Source organism: Thalassophryne amazonica, chromosome 15, assembly GCF_902500255.1.
Source record: "Thalassophryne amazonica chromosome 15, fThaAma1.1, whole genome shotgun sequence".
Taxonomy (NCBI): Eukaryota; Metazoa; Chordata; class Actinopteri; order Batrachoidiformes; family Batrachoididae; genus Thalassophryne; species Thalassophryne amazonica.
In genome coordinates this window covers 19,201,392-19,218,091 of record NC_047117.1, presented here as the reverse complement: position 1 = coordinate 19,218,091, position 16,700 = coordinate 19,201,392, and the positions used below count along the sequence as shown (strand labels likewise).

Sequence of the window (16,700 nt, the reverse complement as noted above, 5' to 3'; positions counted from 1 at the left end):
AGTTCTTGATATACGTATATTGATGGTGCACAACTAATACTGTGCTGCAAAAAATGGACTTTATTTATATAGAATATATGTGTATACTATAGAATTAATAATATATATATATATTATTTATTATTTATAAATGTTTTTTCCTTCTGATGGCTATAATACATCGCAATGTTACAATGCAACACTCTCAACTGCATACTGGGAGAAACCTGGAGATTAAGGCCCAACCCAGTCCTCTCACAGGTGACGGAAGAGAGTGTCATCTTGCCAGAGGCACACTGGTGGTGGTAGGTAATGAAAACAACTGCTGCCTTTTGGATTTCCCTCTGTTCAGATGCTTGGACCTTTTAACCCTCTGTCACTAGCTGCTTTACTGACCTTTACGAGAACGATCCTAATGATTTTTTTCTTCTTAGTGTTGCAAGGATAAATAAATACTGAGATAAGCAGCACCCTCACTTATAAACAAGATGAACAGATTGGTGCACTAAAATCCCAATTGTAATAATTTGGTTAATAATGTTTAAAATAATTAAGCAGTTTGATTGCAGTTGGATAAAAGTGTTCATTATGCTAGAATTGCATGTCCTTAATGGACATATATCACTTTCCAAAGGACAGAGGAGTCAAATCTGGTTTCTATGAGTTCTTGCCATATGTATCGGGATCTGTAAACGTCCATCGGTGTGCTGCCAGCTTCCTCTGCTGACTGAATTACTGTCTGCAGCACTTTTCTGGCAGCTCAGATGTCATTAGTCAGGTTCACTCTTCTCAGGCTTCCCAGGACGTAGTGCCGTTGCTGTGTCTCCTTCACCACTGAGGTTTGGTACATATTAGAATGTGATGAATACTATAGCACTGGATGGAAGCCAAACGTTCCAAAATTCCACAACCAAGAACAAAATCCTTTTTTGTGGTGAGGTCAGCGAAGGATAGGTATATGACAAACATTGCGTGGACTGGCCTTCTCTGGCTAGTTTCGGGGTTGCTGGCATGTGAATATGTCCCTGATGTTCAGTAGCCGGCCATCTACAACTATTTTGTCAGGGATACAAATACTTCATCATGAGGTCCGTGAACAAGATCAACATAAGAGGAGTGTCACATCGTAATAAACGCGAGTTACTTTGTGCACGGTTTTGTTTTTTAAAATGGTGGCAAGCAAAATCACATGCATCCACAGCGAGTGAGACATGGAGGTAAAATACATGTTAAATACTTTTCATTCCAAAGTAACTTGCTTGAATGATTGTCATTGTTTTTTCACTAATGCAAGATTTTCTGCGCTTACTGGCGGTAATTCACAAAATGCTAGTTAGGCTTTGACTATCATTAAACAGCCTCACGGAGCTCCGACAGACTGAAAACAGTCTACAAGTGTCTGAATCAGGTTCTCACATGTGGATTCTCCCGTCGTCCACATTGTGAGATCCAACAATGCTACTGGTTCGGCTTTAACGATCGTTAATGAAACCGGACCTCCAACAGGCTTAAAAACAGTCTAAAACGGTTTGATTCCTGTTCTCACAATGTGGACTGTTCCATCATCCACCTTGTGAGAGCAGACAATGCAGTCTATGGATGAGCGAAGAGAGCTGCTGTCACCAGCATGCCTGTAACTGCTGGCTTCTGGGTTTAACTACATCATGTGCATACCCTCCACAAGACCTCACTATAATTGTCAGGAGACAAATCCCAAAGAAACAACAGGGTTTTTTTTTTGTCTCAAACCTAGTTATGGAAAAGCATATTTGAGTGTCTTTGTGCTTTGGATAGCGGCATGTTGTTGCCTCTTGCAACAATGTGGAATCGGCTCAAACTGGACTGCTCATACTTTCAAAGGCTTGAAAACTTTTCCTGCAGTCGATAATTACAAATTTTGACAGAACTATTCAAATAGTGATACAGGTATAATGTTTGCATGGATAATCATTAGTCACTTGTTCAGAACCCGTCCTCACACACACATGCATACACAAAAAATGGTGGCGACCAATGCTGCCAATAACAGGCAGCATACCTAATGTGAAAATTTTAAAAAAGAAGAAAAAAAAAAATCATGCTTTCCTTCAAATATGCACCAAGTGTTTCTCACAGATGGTGTATGTGATGTAAATATCTTACTATTGTACTTTCCACATATATAAAGTTTTGTTGTGTTCTTCCTGCTCAAGGTGCAAAAAATATTTTGGCCAAAATGTCGCCATTGATCGCTATCTTGAAAAATGGCAGCTATCTTGGAATTTTATGTAACTTTTTAATTTCATACAAAACGTAATGCTTGTATCACCATTTGAATGATTTTTCACTGCACTATTTAGAAATATCTTGCCAAAACAAACCGGTAACAATGTAGCTGGTCAATACAATCTTTGAGCCAAAATGATGCCATATTCAGATATTCAGCCAGATAATCTTACTACTATAAAAAAAAAAAAAACTACCAAAATGTTATAAAACAAACATGAACAAAAATATATAAAACTTTCAAAAAATTTGAAAGTGTAAAAAACATTTACATATGTGCCATAGTATTCAACTGAATGACAAAGTATTTGCTAATGTTCAAAGGGATGCAGGAACAAAGCGTTGAGAATCGATAAGCTGTGTGACTCTAAAAAGACACGGGAGAAAAGATGACAAATTAGTTTTCTAGTATCCGAAGTCCTTGTCAAACAAGATGGCTCCTCGTTGTACAGGTTGTGATTGTTGTTGTTCTTCCCTTTTGATTTGAAAAGGCGTCATAACTTTCACTTTCTTACTCCTTATTGAAGATGAAGGTCAGATCATCACATACCACGTTGGTTCAAGGTTCTGTGGTCAATTCCAGCTCTCTTGTCCTCTGTGGGAAAAGATAAAATAAAATCATCAGCTGTACTTAAAATAATGCCATAAACATGTCCAGGCAAGTAAAGGTTTTTGAGGCAAAAAACAAACAAAAACAAAACAAAAAGCATCAGTCGCATTCACCACACTATGGAACCACCTCCGATCCTGGGTACTAACCACCAGTCCATTTGCTGAAACCTGGTGATACCACGGCATCCCCTTGGTCTTGTCCAGTTGCTAGGGTCTTCAACTGAGGCACCTGCGTGCCCAGAAAAGCGTACCACATGACCATAATGTCAGTCATTCCTTTGACACAAAATCATTTCCGCAATACCTAAAAGATTCTCCAGTGAGACCACAGCCAAGACATCCAGCTGTGGCCTTAGGACACTGGTTAGCATCTAGGTCTCACAATCTTAAGAGTCGAAGCACCTGGAAGCTAAAGACTTGGGCTTTCATTTATCCACAAAGATTGACAGACACTTCTCTTCAGTGACCTCAAACGCTTAACCTCAAAAGGTCGAGGACCCAAGTGGCATGAATGTAATGGCCAAGATAAGCAAGTCTCTCAAGAAGTTCAACACAGAGATATACTTTTGATGGCCAAGTCCAGACAGTTTGGATCTTGATCCAGGGCAATCACAAACCCAGACATGCCAATACCTTGCCCAGCTTCTCATCCACCGATTCTTCAAGGATCCAAGCATCTGCAAGGTCAAAGTCAATGAACCTTTTCTCACCAACAAAGGTACCAAATCTACTGGTCCAGAGAATGAAACCACAAGATGTTTGGAATTTGCATTGAAATGTTACAGTATCTAGAGATAAGTGTGATGCCTACAGAAAAATGCATTTAATTTATGATAACCAGACAAATCATTTAGTTATTCATATACGAAGTGTACTTCAAAAAGCTCTCCACCTCACTAAAAAAATTATTTGGAGGCTCAAGATGTGACCTTCTGTGAAGGAAAAGTGAAGCATGAACATCTGTGGATCAAGTGCACTGAATTTAATCAGCAACACATAACGTGATGGATGTTGTAGTTAAATGAAAAGCTTCTTGTTATAATGTGATACTGAGCAATTTTGTTTTGTAACTGTGCAGCAGCTATTCACTTCTATACTAAACATAATGAGTGAATAAAATAAACATTTGATGCGACTAGCCTTTATCTTGAAGCCATGGTGCAGTTCACCCAAAATAATTACATTTTAAATATAGCAGGTAGCCACAACAGATGTTTATTTGCTCAGCGCTGTTTATCATAAATTGACATTAAGATGCTTTTTATTGCTTTTGCAACAATTATGCTTCATGTAAACTTCATGAAATCTTTTTGAACAATACTGTATATTCTGTTTGTATTTTAAAGGATATTATCAAAAGATAAAGTCAGATACACAGAAATCCTCATGCCTGAGAATGAGAAATTGCATTTTATTGTGTACAGTGGAAACACATTTTGAAGCCTGGAGAAAAATGCTTTCCCCGTGTAAAAGTATTTGGGCACATTCTTGAAGTGTGAGACAGTATGAGGCACGTATGGTGCTCATCATGCGCAGGTGTTTGAATGGACATAAAAGACAAAGGTGAAAAATGAAAGATGAAGAGGAAATAAATACTGACACACTGGAAGGTATCCAATTATCTATTTTTTTCTCAAAAATAATGTATTCAAATAAATATATGAAGTTAGTGTTACATATATCCCTTGATTGCAAATGAAATATAAATATTAAATTAATTCATATTTTTAGATGCACGGTGGCTTAGTGGTTAACACTGTTGCCTCAGAATGAGAAGATCCAAGGTTCATGTCCGTCTGGTCCTCTCTCTGTGAAGTTTCTGTGGATTACCTGTGGGTATTCCAGCCTCCTCCAACTTCTAAAAACATGCAAGTTGAAGAGGTGACTCAAAATTAACCATGGGTATGTGTGTTTTTGTCTAATCTAATCAGCCCTGTGATAAGATTGGTGTCATGTCCAGGATTTACGCCACCTCTTGCCCAGTGAGCTCCAGCTCCCCTCTTGACTACAAAAAACAAATCATTTAAACAACATTGGGGTTTAGTGACTTTTTCAAGATACCTTGACATAGAGGAGTACTTGGGGATTGATCAAACAACCTTCCAGTTTAAGAACCTTTACCTTATACAAAATTTTCACAAAGTAACAATCTCTTTCCATAAATGCACATCACTCATTCTACTTCCCTTTTTTTATTTGATTTCAGTATACAATCAGAGTCTACCTGTTAAAAAACAAAACCTGAAGGTATAGGGTGAGTTGGAACCACAGCTACACGGTTTGGGTTTAATGAGTTGGTTTATGATTCTTAGATGATATTTTTAACCATCAGTACCTTTGTGAGAGGAAGAACGTTCCTTTGGTTCAGCAGTCAGAGCATCTTGTGAGGGCAGAGGCCCGCGGGAAGCGGGTCAAGGTGTTGAAGTAGGGGGAGCTACATGTGCACAAACAAACATCCGCACACAGACGGAGAATTCTCTACATCTGCTGCACAGAGTCGAAACTGCACACATTAAAGTATCCCTCCACCAATTAATTCCCCGCAACATGCAGATTTGGGGGGTGCTGCTCATACCTGACCATAGCAAGGTTTCCATGGATACCGCTCACCTGTTCGGCAGGGTAACCTGTATTATCCATACTGAAACACAAGAGCGAAGGCCAACATGAATATGGTGAGAAAGACAGCATGAAAAGAATCCGCAGAAAGGACGGAAAGAGTCTGCAGAAAGCAGAAAGGATGGAGTGATGCGCGTCTGACGTGTTGGAAATAAAGAATGATGCAGGAGAGAGATGTGAGACAGACTGGTGACAAGAGAATATGTGTGAAGAAAGATTTTTGAGCCATGAAGAATAAAAATCACAGAGACAGATGTTGCAACAAGAAAAAAAAACAAAAAACAGATTAATGGGAAGAGAGAATGTATGAACAGATCAACATCAGAGTGCAACAAGCCATGGGTACGAGGAGCTGGAGAAACATGATGGCAAACCATGAAGACCATGAAGAGCAGTAAGGACAGAGGGAAGGAGAGGACAGACGCACATTAGCTCATTTTGATCTACAACAGAGACAATTAAGAAAAACTCACAGGAAAGCCAACATCTCTGTGGGTGACAAAACAAAATATTTACGATTCTTCTCTGTGTGTGTGTGTGTGTTATCAGTTTGGTAAAATGTTTGTTCTTCTAATTCTCTCGGGTCTCTGGCCGATTTCCACCAAAGTTGGTGCGTGGATGAACGTTGACCCTAGAATAACAACTAAAGCGGTGGTTATGGCAAAGGTCAAGGTTATTGGGGTCAATGGTCAAAAAATATTTCAAAGAAGTTTTTCCCATCAAACCACCACCAAGCTGAGGTCAAATTTCAACTACGATTTGCACTAAACATGGCACCCATATGGAGGTGGGTTGTAGAATCGCCTTTCCATAAGTTAATCACTGCAGCCAAAGTCACGTCTGCTTGTCTGTTTGTAGGCCGACTCCTCCCAGGTCCTTTGCTGATTTTGACAAACTTGGTGTGTCAATGACGGTTGATGCTTAAATTACACTTAAAGAATTAATTTCATCAAAAGTTGAGGAATTTGATTTTCAATCCAGTTTGGACCAAATGTGGCGCACACAGTTGGATTTCAGAATTGTCCTGGAAAGGTCAGCCAGAGGTCAATCATTTGGTCAAGTCATTGGTGTCAAATGCCAGATTGCTGTAGTCCTTATTGTCTTCTTGCCCATTTAAAGTTTATTAATAATAACCTTCTGTGAATTGTAGTTACATGGTCATGTTATCCCAGCTCGATTTATTCATTTTTAAACAGTCTTCTGTGGATTTGTTGGCTTGAATTCTCTAAATGAAATGATGAGATCTTCACAAATCTCTGAAAACATCTGAGTCTGGGCTGCAAATGTGAAGCATAAAGTTCTTGACCCGACCTGGGTAATGGGACAGATCCAGAAATTTGTCAAAATGTATTTTCCACAATGAACGATTCAGTGGAAACAGAGTTCTACTCAGTCTGCATTTTTTTTTTGTTTCATTTCGACAGGCTTTATCTTTAATTTGTCACCCACCTACCTGCATAAATGTGTGTGTGTGTGTGTGTGTGTGTGTGTGTGTGTGTGTGTGTGTGTGTGTGTGTGTGTGCATGCTCACTCTTCAAAGACATCCTCTGTGTCCATCCTTCTGTAATACTTGGCCAGTCTGACTGAGAAGATGATGCTGGGGATCAGTAGGATGCAGCAGGCGCCCAGACCGAACCAGAATGTGTTCTGTAAAACATTTGTTTGAAAACATTTCTCTCAGCTGTGGAAATTATAGAAGTGTTCTCGCACCTCAACTGAAGTAACCTCTCACAGATGAAACAAGAATATATGATATAAAAGTTAAATATATGTGCAAAGACACACAGCACACGGCATAAATTCCTTATTTAATCTGACCACAGTCTGCGGCTTGTTTGAGCTCTGGCTCAACTCTGAAATTCACTTTTGATATTTAGTTGCTGTGCAGAATATAAAGCTTTACAGCTCATCTGGGTGAGAACAGTAAAGAATCGCTGCATATGGAACCCATCAACTGCTTTAAAACAGGTCATATCTCAACACAGCATGAGCAAGTAAAACATTCTCCTGTTTGTTGTCGACTCCAAATCCTTCCTTGCTTCCACAACAGACGTCCCTCAAACCACCCCAGACACACACACACATACACACAGAGAATGGAAACAGAGCTGTGAAATGTTCTGGTTTCTTACCACCGAATCCAGTATGAAGCTGCAAGCGACTATTTCTATGCTGTCCACAATGTTACTGATGGGTTTGCACTGAGCGACCTCTGCAGTCAGCTGCAGGTGCAAACAAGCAACAGACACAAAATATAAAAGAATTACATACTGTGCATATTTTACTAATACTACTACAAATATAAATAAATAAATAAATAAAAAATGCACTTTTAAAAATGATTTCTCAAAAATATTATTTATGTGAACAAGACCAAGAAGTGCAGTCCTCTTTCGCCCCCTGGTGGCAAATGACAGAGCAGCTAAATCCATTTGAACTGAGACTTTACTCGAGTTTTGCTCTTTGCTGTGTGATTAGTTGTAATTCAATTGCAGACTGAACATTTATCCATTTCAGGTGTACACTTTGCCCTAGTTTCTGATCGACATGGAACCATGTACACTGCCCTGTAATGTTCAAAAAGACTAAGTCAGAGCTAAAACTCAAAGTATACTCACCGAGTTTTTCACCCATTCTGTGTACTGTGTGAAGTAACCCACTAATCTCTGTGTGTAGCCCTTTGTTTCCTACAAAAAACACAGAGAGGGAACGTACGACTGTGCTGTGTGAACAGGATCAAAGTTTGTGCCCAAATAACATAAACCTTCAAAGATTTCTGCTCAAACTAACTGAAGCACTGACTCCAAAGAAAAGATCTGAAAAACTTTTAAACTTTCATCACAGCTGGTCACATTCAACAAGCTTGTGAAAGACAAACTTGTATTTTTATACCCCCAACAAACATTAATTTAGAGTGTGTGTGGGGGAAAATCACACCATCCGTCAATAGACCTTGGAAATGTAACTCGTCCTAAACCAGCTGGTGAATTTCAATAAACCCTCACACCATATGGAGATATGCAAAATATCAGATGACGCCTGGGAACATGTACTGGGGCCATCCATTGTCGCTTCCACCACACTACAGAGCAGTCTCAGGTCATGGATGGCAACCACCAAGGAAGACAACCGGTCCATCCCCACCTGTACAAAGTAACCACCTATCTGCCACAGCCAGGTGAAACATGGACGTACTATTGACCTCTAGTCTCTGGAGTCCTCAACACTGAGGTGTTGCAGAGAGAAACATCACATGGCCAAATTGTCACAGCTGACATTCCCTCATGATGCAAGTGATTGTCCTCATCTGAGTCTCACTGAGAAACAGTGTTTGCTTCATTGGAGGATCCTTCAAACCCACTGGAATGAATTCACATCAATCAGAGGACTAAGGACATGTAGTCCTTCTCTTAGATCACTGTTAGCATTCAAGTCTCACAACCTTTCAGTAAAACACAAAGCAACAAGACCCTAAAAACGTGGACCTTTGCTTTCCTGCAAAGGTATCACCATGACCAAACACCTTTCTCCAGTGACCTCATGACTCCATAAGCTCTTTCCAGCTGTCTGTCGATATCAAAGGCCTGGGACCAAAAGGATACAAACGTCATTGCCGAGATGAGTCAATGTCTCTACAAGTTCAACACTTTTACCACATACAGATACATTTCTCATGACTGAGTGCAGGAAGTCATTGGAGGTGGTTTGTGTGCATGACAAAATAAAATCAGTTAGGTTGCATACAGCTTTAAACTGTACACTATATGTTCTAGTACAACAGTATTTCTGGAAGCCGTGTACCTGTTTAACCACGTGAGAGGCGTTATGAGAGAGGAGGTACTCCGCTGCATCAATAGCACTCAGGATATTGTTGACTTTAACCTGTGGGCAAGAGTTAAATATTTCATGCATAGTTTTGTTGTGTAGCCACTGCTCCATTATTGTTCTTAAAAAAAAAAAGAAAAAAAAAGATAATCTTCATCTCACTGGTCACATTCTCCCTAGACAAATAAGGCCATCACTACCTGTACTAGAAACCAGCTCTATTGCTGGGACCTGGCTGTCACGAAGAACATTTTTCTCATATATCAGTTCGTGAGGGGTTTAACCTTAACCACTACAGTGCAGCTGGAAAGTTTTCACAGTGCTTCACTCTTTCCACATTTTGTTATGTTACAGCCTTACTCTAAAATAGAGTAAATTCATTTTTCCCCTCAAAATTCTACTCACAACAACCCATAACGACAATGTAAAAAATGTTTTTTTATTTTATTTTTGCAGATATATCTATTAAAAAAACAAAACAAAACACAGTAATCACAGTTCCAGTATTCACACCCTTTACTCAATACTTTGTTGATGCACCGTTCACAGCAATTACAGCCTCAAGTCTTCCTGAATATGATGCCACAAGCTTGGTGCACCTATGTTTGGACAGTTTTGCCCATTCCCCTTGGCAGCATCTCTCAAGCTCCATCAGGTTGGATGGGGAGCATCGGTGCACAGCCATTTTCAGATCTCTCCAGAGAGGTTCAATCATATTCAGGTTTGGATTCTGGCTGGGCCACTCAAGGACATTCACAGAGTTGTCCTGAAGCCACTAATTTGATATCTTGGCTGTGTGCTTAGGGTCATTGTTCTGCTGAAAGATGAACGGTCACCCCAGTCTGAAGTCAAGAGCGGTCTGGAGCAGGTTTTCATCCAGGATGTCTCTGTACATTGCTGCATTCATCTCTCCCTCAATCCTGACTAGTCTCCCAGTTTCTGCCACTGAAAAACATCCCCACAGCATGATGCTGCCACCACCATGCTTCACTGGAGGGATGGTGCCTGGTTTCCTCCAAACATGACACCCAGCATTCACGGCAAAGAGTTCAATCTTTGTCTCATCAGACCAGAGAATTTTGTTTCTCATGGTCTAAGAGTCCTTCAGGTGTCTTTTGGCAAACACCAGGCAGGCTGCCATGTGCCTTTAAGGAGTGGATTCCATACAGGCCTGATTAATGGATTGCTGCAGAGCTGCCCGTTCTTCTCAAAGGTTCTCCTCTCTTCACAGAGTTAATGTTGGAGCTTTGACAGAGTAACCATCGGGTCCTTGGTCATTTCCCTGACTAAGGCCCTTCTCCCCTGATTGCTCTGTTTAGAAGGGCAATCAGCTCTTGGAAGACTCCTGGTGGATCTGAACTTTTTCCTTTTATGGATGATGAAGGTCACTATGCTCATTGGGACCTTTAAAGCAGGACTCCAATTAAGCTGTCGAAACATCTCAAGCATGATCAGTGAAAATAGGATGAACCTGAGGTCAATGTGATTTTTAAGATTTTTTTAAATTCTTAAGAAATTTGCAGGGGTGGTGGCCAAGTGGTTAGTGTGCTTGGTTTCAGTGCAGAGGGCTCCTGGTTCAAACCCCACCCCTACCACATTTCTCCTTGTAATGTGGAGTTGTATCAGGAAGGTCCCTTATCAACATGCAGATCCACCTCGGATCTGCTATGGCGACCCTGAGTGAAAACAAGGGAGCAACTGAAGGGACTTAATAATCAATAAATTTGGAAGAATATCAAAAAAAGAAAACTTTTTCACATTGGCATTTTGGGGTATTATGTGTAGAATTTTGAGAAAAAAAAAAAAGAATCCATTTTGGAATAAGGCTGTAAGCTAACAAAAAGTGGAAAAAGTGAAGCGCTGTGAATACTTTCCGGAAGCACGGTGTGCGTGTGTATATAAATAAATAAATAAATAAAAAAGGACACAACAATGTACAAATATCCCAAATTAAAGAGCTAATAAAACAGAAAAGGTGCGACTTATATTCCACTGCATTTTATATATGGGGTTTTCCTCTTCAAAAAGCTTTGTTTTTTTTTTTTACTTATACTCTGGGAAATACAGTAACTGTTTTATATTTATAAGTTTAGGTTTTAGGTTTTCTTATCATGCAAGTAATCAGGAAAAGGCTGTATTCACATCAAGCTGTTGTCAAACTGAAATGGAAAATAAAGCAGGCTGAGTTACCTTTCTGATGGTATTTGAGGGGTTTTTTTTTTGTTTGTTTGTTTGTTTTTTGTTAAATCAGTGTGTTTGCTCACCGGCAGCTCAGAAGTCATGCGTTGGAGCTTCCGGATGCTCTGACTCAGTGTGTTCTGCATTTGAAGACAAAAATCTGATTGTTAATCGCTCACACAAAACACAAGTAGACACCTTCATAAAAAAAACACAATCACATTACGTCACTGCTTTGAGTGCACAAAAACAAAGCTGCAACACAAACACAAATCAGGTGCACAACCACAGCGTTCTGTATTGACAGCGGCTTACCCGCGCTCTGACATATTTCTGCCATCATTTTACAGAGGACACAGAGGAAAAAAAGGGGCGGGCTTCAGTTGAACAATGCATGAACAGATAGACGTGTGTGACTGCTTGTAAGAAAATTGTGTTATTGCATTAATTTGAATTATGTAGGATGTTAAAGCAGTTTGTGTTGTGGGCGGGGTTATTACCGTTGCTTGCTCCATGGGAACCACATGTTCTCTGTGAATGTGTCTGATGCTGTTCGCGTGTCCTTTCAGTGCGTTTTCCAGCGCGCCGCGCGGCTTCACACGCAAAACACACAAAGAGCAGAGGACACAGGCGTTAATTGCACTTACACACTGTTGGGCTGCAGTTTACGGTTACAGAATTTAGAATCCAATGGTGGGCAAAATTCACCTAATCAGGTAGCAGCTAATTAACAAATCTAATTTGCTAATGAGTAATTTAGCTTTGTTAAGCTGCTCATTAGCAACTTAGCTTTGTTAATTTGCTAATCAGGCAGCAGCTAATTAACAAAGATAATCTGCTAATTAGAAACATAGCTTTGTTAATTAGCTGCTAGCTTTTCAGCTGACCATGAAAACCATGAGGAGACCAATTAACCTCACTAAATGCAGTTCTGCTAACTTTACGCCAGTTAACATTTTTTTTAAATAAAGTTTAAAATAAAAAATGTTTGTAAATCCAAAAATCATGCAAGCTTGTTGTTGTTGGAATTATTGTTGTTGTTACAACAATAAACATAAATCGCATAAAAAAAGTTGAGACATAGCACAAAGGTAACAGCTCATTAAATTCATTTTCCCATTTTATTTATTCATATTTCCTATTCATTTAATGGAAAGAGACGTTTGAATTTATTTGTTCATTTTATTATTATGTACATCTTGATCATCATCTGATCTTGGCACACCAAATCTTTTTGGGATCCTCCATCTTTATGCTTCAACATATTAAAATTTCAGTTGTGTGTTGAAAGGGTTTTTAGTAGAGGTGGGGCGGATCGATCCTAATATCAATACCACGCTGGTATTGATAATGAACGATCCCCGTGTAAAAAGATTGATACTCAAGCTTTTTCTCTCCCACACGCACTGACTGCTGCACACGCAGATTCATCAAAGTTGACTCACTGTCTGTAAGAGCAGCGCTGCCCTGTGTCACACAACATGGAGCAGTGCACCCTTGTATTGTGGTTTGTCAACCCTCTACCTCAGGAGATTTTGTTTTAAGTTGTGTGAGTGATATTTTTTAAACAAAAATGTTGATTGTGATAATATTTTGTTGTCACGCACATTTGGCGAAATTCTATCCTAGGCCTTTTGAATCCTTTGGATCTATGAAGCTTAAATATGAAAAAGTATCGGTATCGGCGATACTGGGCCTGTATTTACTTGGTATCGGATCAATACCAAAATTTCCAGTATCGCCCACCTCTAGTTTTTAGAATTCAACCATGCCAAACCTAAATTCATATAATAAAAGTTAGCAGACAGCGGTAGCTTCAGCTAAATGTTTTAGTGATTTACACAGTTAGTGGATTAACGATTATCTTCCTTTCAGGAAAGCAGTGACCGCCACTATTACAATGACAGACTTTAGTTCCAGAACTTTAAAAGCAATATGGTTTCATAAAGAAATTAAAATTTATTCAGACCAGCAGGTGCAATCACTGAGCACAAAAAATTTCAAACAGATGGTTCAGCTAAGAACTACTTTACGTTATCCCTATAGCCTTTGAAAGGCTGAGTGATACTTCAGAAAATAAGGAATTGAATGCTAAAATGAGAAAAATAAATGCGTTAAAAGTTCTACAAATTTGACACTGCAGACCGACATGGTTGAGAAACAGTCAAAGTGCACACAGAACCCAAATGATTTCAAGTCTATTTCAAAGTCTAACGTGACAATTCAATTCATGTGCAGGACTGTTGTAATTTCAATTAATTTATGTACAAAATTGGACAAATCTTTATAGCAGTCACTTAATAACAAGCAACCAGGACTCTGCGATTAGTAACAAGCTCACACAGATCGCAAACGAGGTTTACTTTACATGTGCCTGTCTGGACACACCCAGACACATCCAATTTTCCTATTTAAGACAAAACAACTTCAAATTATTATGGAAAAAAAAAGCCAACATTGCCCAAAATAGCAGGTTCCCTGTCTTCAACGTTATTCAGAGTTGAGTATTCATTAGTTTTTAAGGAGTTAATTATGGAAGCTTTTCGGACTGACTTGCTCACGTTTGCCCTACTAAGTGCAGAGAAAAATTAATTGCTCCACATACAATGTTAAAGTTTCCATCAAATTCTTTCATTTTGAACATTTACATCACTTCCTTTTGTTGTCCTTACATACATATTTTTGTTGTGTCGATTCTGACGTTCAACACAAATCTGCCATTGAGGTTTTTTTTTTAATAAAGCTCCATTCTCACTTTCACAGACACCTGACCCAAAAGGTCACAGTCTGTGAAAGTTCATGTGTGCAACAACAACTACAGAACCTCCATAATAACACTTTAGCATAGCTGTGGCGCTTTTGGAAAACCTTCCAGTGAAGTTGCAGGTAGGACAATGTTACAAAGTCCATGGAAGCACGACAGGAAAAAAGAAATTTTCAACCATCTTTAAAATTCAGGGAGGTTAACTTAAGACCACATGGACAATATCCCAATTCACCACATACACGCTCCCAGACCCTCTCAGGTATTCCAGTGCAAGGACAAGATTTCAAGACAACTGTGAAAGTGAGAAGGAGGACCAAAATGTTGCTCAGGATTACGTGTGTCATCATCAGCCAGTGCTAACTTTACTGATCTTACATCAAATGAAAGTTAAAGCAAATCTGACTTTGGCCTTTGATCAATCTTAGCAGTTACAGCCGTCATTATAAACTGTTGGTTTAATAATAAAAAAGAGACTTACCAGTTTGTCAGCTTGTGCTTCAAGGTCACTGCAGAAGGACAGAAGATCTACGACAGTGACTCCCTTTTTTACCTACAAGGCGTTCGTACACACACACACAATTTTATTTTTCACTCTGAGTTAAAGTAATGATATAAGTGTTATTCTATGCACACACATTTTTTTTTTGTTTGAATTTTGTTCACAGTTTTGTTAAAATCAGTGTTAGTGAGCACCTCATCTTTGACTCCCACACGGGTGTGGTGCATCAAGAGGCCAATTAAACAGCATGATTGCTGCAGAAATGTGCCTTGGCCTGGTCTGTTTTCATCACGTGTGGAAACCTTGACTTAATTCCTTGTAGTTCTCTTTAACACCAGCCTGAACCAAACGTGCGGTCACCTTTCTTTGTCAAGAGATGGAAGCTAATCAGTCATGTGAAGAATATTTACCTCCGATAGGTATATTTCGTAGTCAATCAGTCCAACTCCAGAATTGGCAAAGTTGATGAGGTTGTCCCTGCCAGCTTGTTCCAGCAATGTGATGTCACGTAAGTCGATGTGCACGCTGTCAAACACTTTGGCCAGATCATTGTTGTACTGTTTTCAAACACACACACCATCAGAGTGCGACTAACACGTAACAAAGAGAAATACCGACGCAGCAGATAGACACTCACCACGGTTCTGTTGAGGAAGGAGTTGATGTTGAACATGGTCTCTAGTTGCAGAGCGTGGTAGAGTCCATTGTTCTGATAGCATTCTCTAGGAGAGCCATAAGGTCAAAACCAAAAGTAAGTTCGAAAAAGTCAAACATCTTAAAAACATACTGTAAGTCAACACAAAACCTTCCACTGGCTTGGAGAAAAAATGAAAAATCAAGCCAGTGGATACCATACTATAAATTTGAGAAGTTTTTGTTCGTTCCACTGCTTTGGGGCCAATTTCCACCAAACTTGCTGTGTTCCTGTAGGTTTGCCCCAGAATTGCTCTTACGAGGTTTGTTTGGGCAAAGGTTCGGATCACTGGGGACAAAGGTCTAAATCTTGGTTTATCTTTCTGTCTGTCTGTTCCTCTACTCTTTTTAGGTCCTTTGGTCAATTTCCACTGAACTTGATATATGAATGACAGTGAAACCCAGATCTGTCCTTGAAAGGTTTGTTTCAGTACTATGATGTACACCAAACCTGGAACATATATGTGGGCAGGTTCTGGAATTGCCCAGGTACGGTCAAATTTGCCAAAAGGGGATTATTAGAGTTCAGGTCGCTTGGGTCAAAGGTAAAAATTAAAGATCTTCACCCCATCTTGCATCAGACTTGGCACAAATATGGGGTTGGGTTCCACAAATTCCAGGCAAGGTAAAATTATTTGAAGTCCAGGTAATAAATTAGCTTAAACTATAATGCTCCTGTTAAATTGATATTTTCCTATGGGAATGTGTGTACTAAGTGTTGGCGGGTTACCGGTACATGCTTCAACAGTCAAGTGGATGTTTGGATTCTGGAACAACATTCCAGGAAGGAAGTTCTTCTTGGCAGGATGAACTAAGTACGGTGCATCTATGATCTACACACACATATTTATTCTGATTAGCATAGAGTTTAGTCTGTAAACTGCATGAAACATTTCTGCTCAGATAAAATTCTCCATAACAAAAGAAAATTAAGAGGCAGCATAAAGAATGAAAAATTCAACATTTGTCAGTTTGCTTTTAGTACCTTGAAAAACTGCCGGTTAGCCAGAGGTTCACACACCAGCTTCTCCAGGTTGCCACCAGCCACAAACAAGGCGGTCACTAAGGCCATCAGAGCCCAGGCAAAGATCAAGCTGAAGCCCACACCTCTGGGGCGGGGGGGCACAGACAGCAACAGACCATATGATTCTTAAAGCTGTATTCCCTCTTGATTTTTATTAATCATTTAATTCATGGAAATAATTATTTTCTGCCCCGCTACAGTTTTGTTCTTTAGTATTCAAATAAAAGATTCACAGTCTC

At 39.5% G+C, this 16,700-nt stretch overlaps 1 protein-coding gene across 1 annotated transcript in view; it reads right to left on the bottom strand.

Moving 5' to 3' along the window:
- Positions 1-2,152: 2,152 nt before the first annotated feature.
- The window catches only part of prom1b (prominin 1 b), a 43,868-nt gene continuing 29,320 nt past the window's right edge, over positions 2,153-16,700 (bottom strand). The window contains 16 exon segments of the mRNA XM_034188018.1: positions 2,153-2,839; positions 5,192-5,290; positions 5,432-5,497; positions 7,007-7,122; positions 7,608-7,697; positions 8,094-8,162; positions 9,277-9,357; positions 11,565-11,618; positions 11,794-11,811; positions 11,979-12,071; positions 14,724-14,795; positions 15,155-15,301; positions 15,382-15,466; positions 16,168-16,180; positions 16,183-16,270; positions 16,423-16,546. Of these exon segments, the coding sequence (XP_034043909.1) occupies positions 5,221-5,290; positions 5,432-5,497; positions 7,007-7,122; positions 7,608-7,697; positions 8,094-8,162; positions 9,277-9,357; positions 11,565-11,618; positions 11,794-11,811; positions 11,979-12,071; positions 14,724-14,795; positions 15,155-15,301; positions 15,382-15,466; positions 16,168-16,180; positions 16,183-16,270; positions 16,423-16,546 (1,186 nt within the window). The 3' untranslated portion in view covers positions 2,153-2,839; positions 5,192-5,220.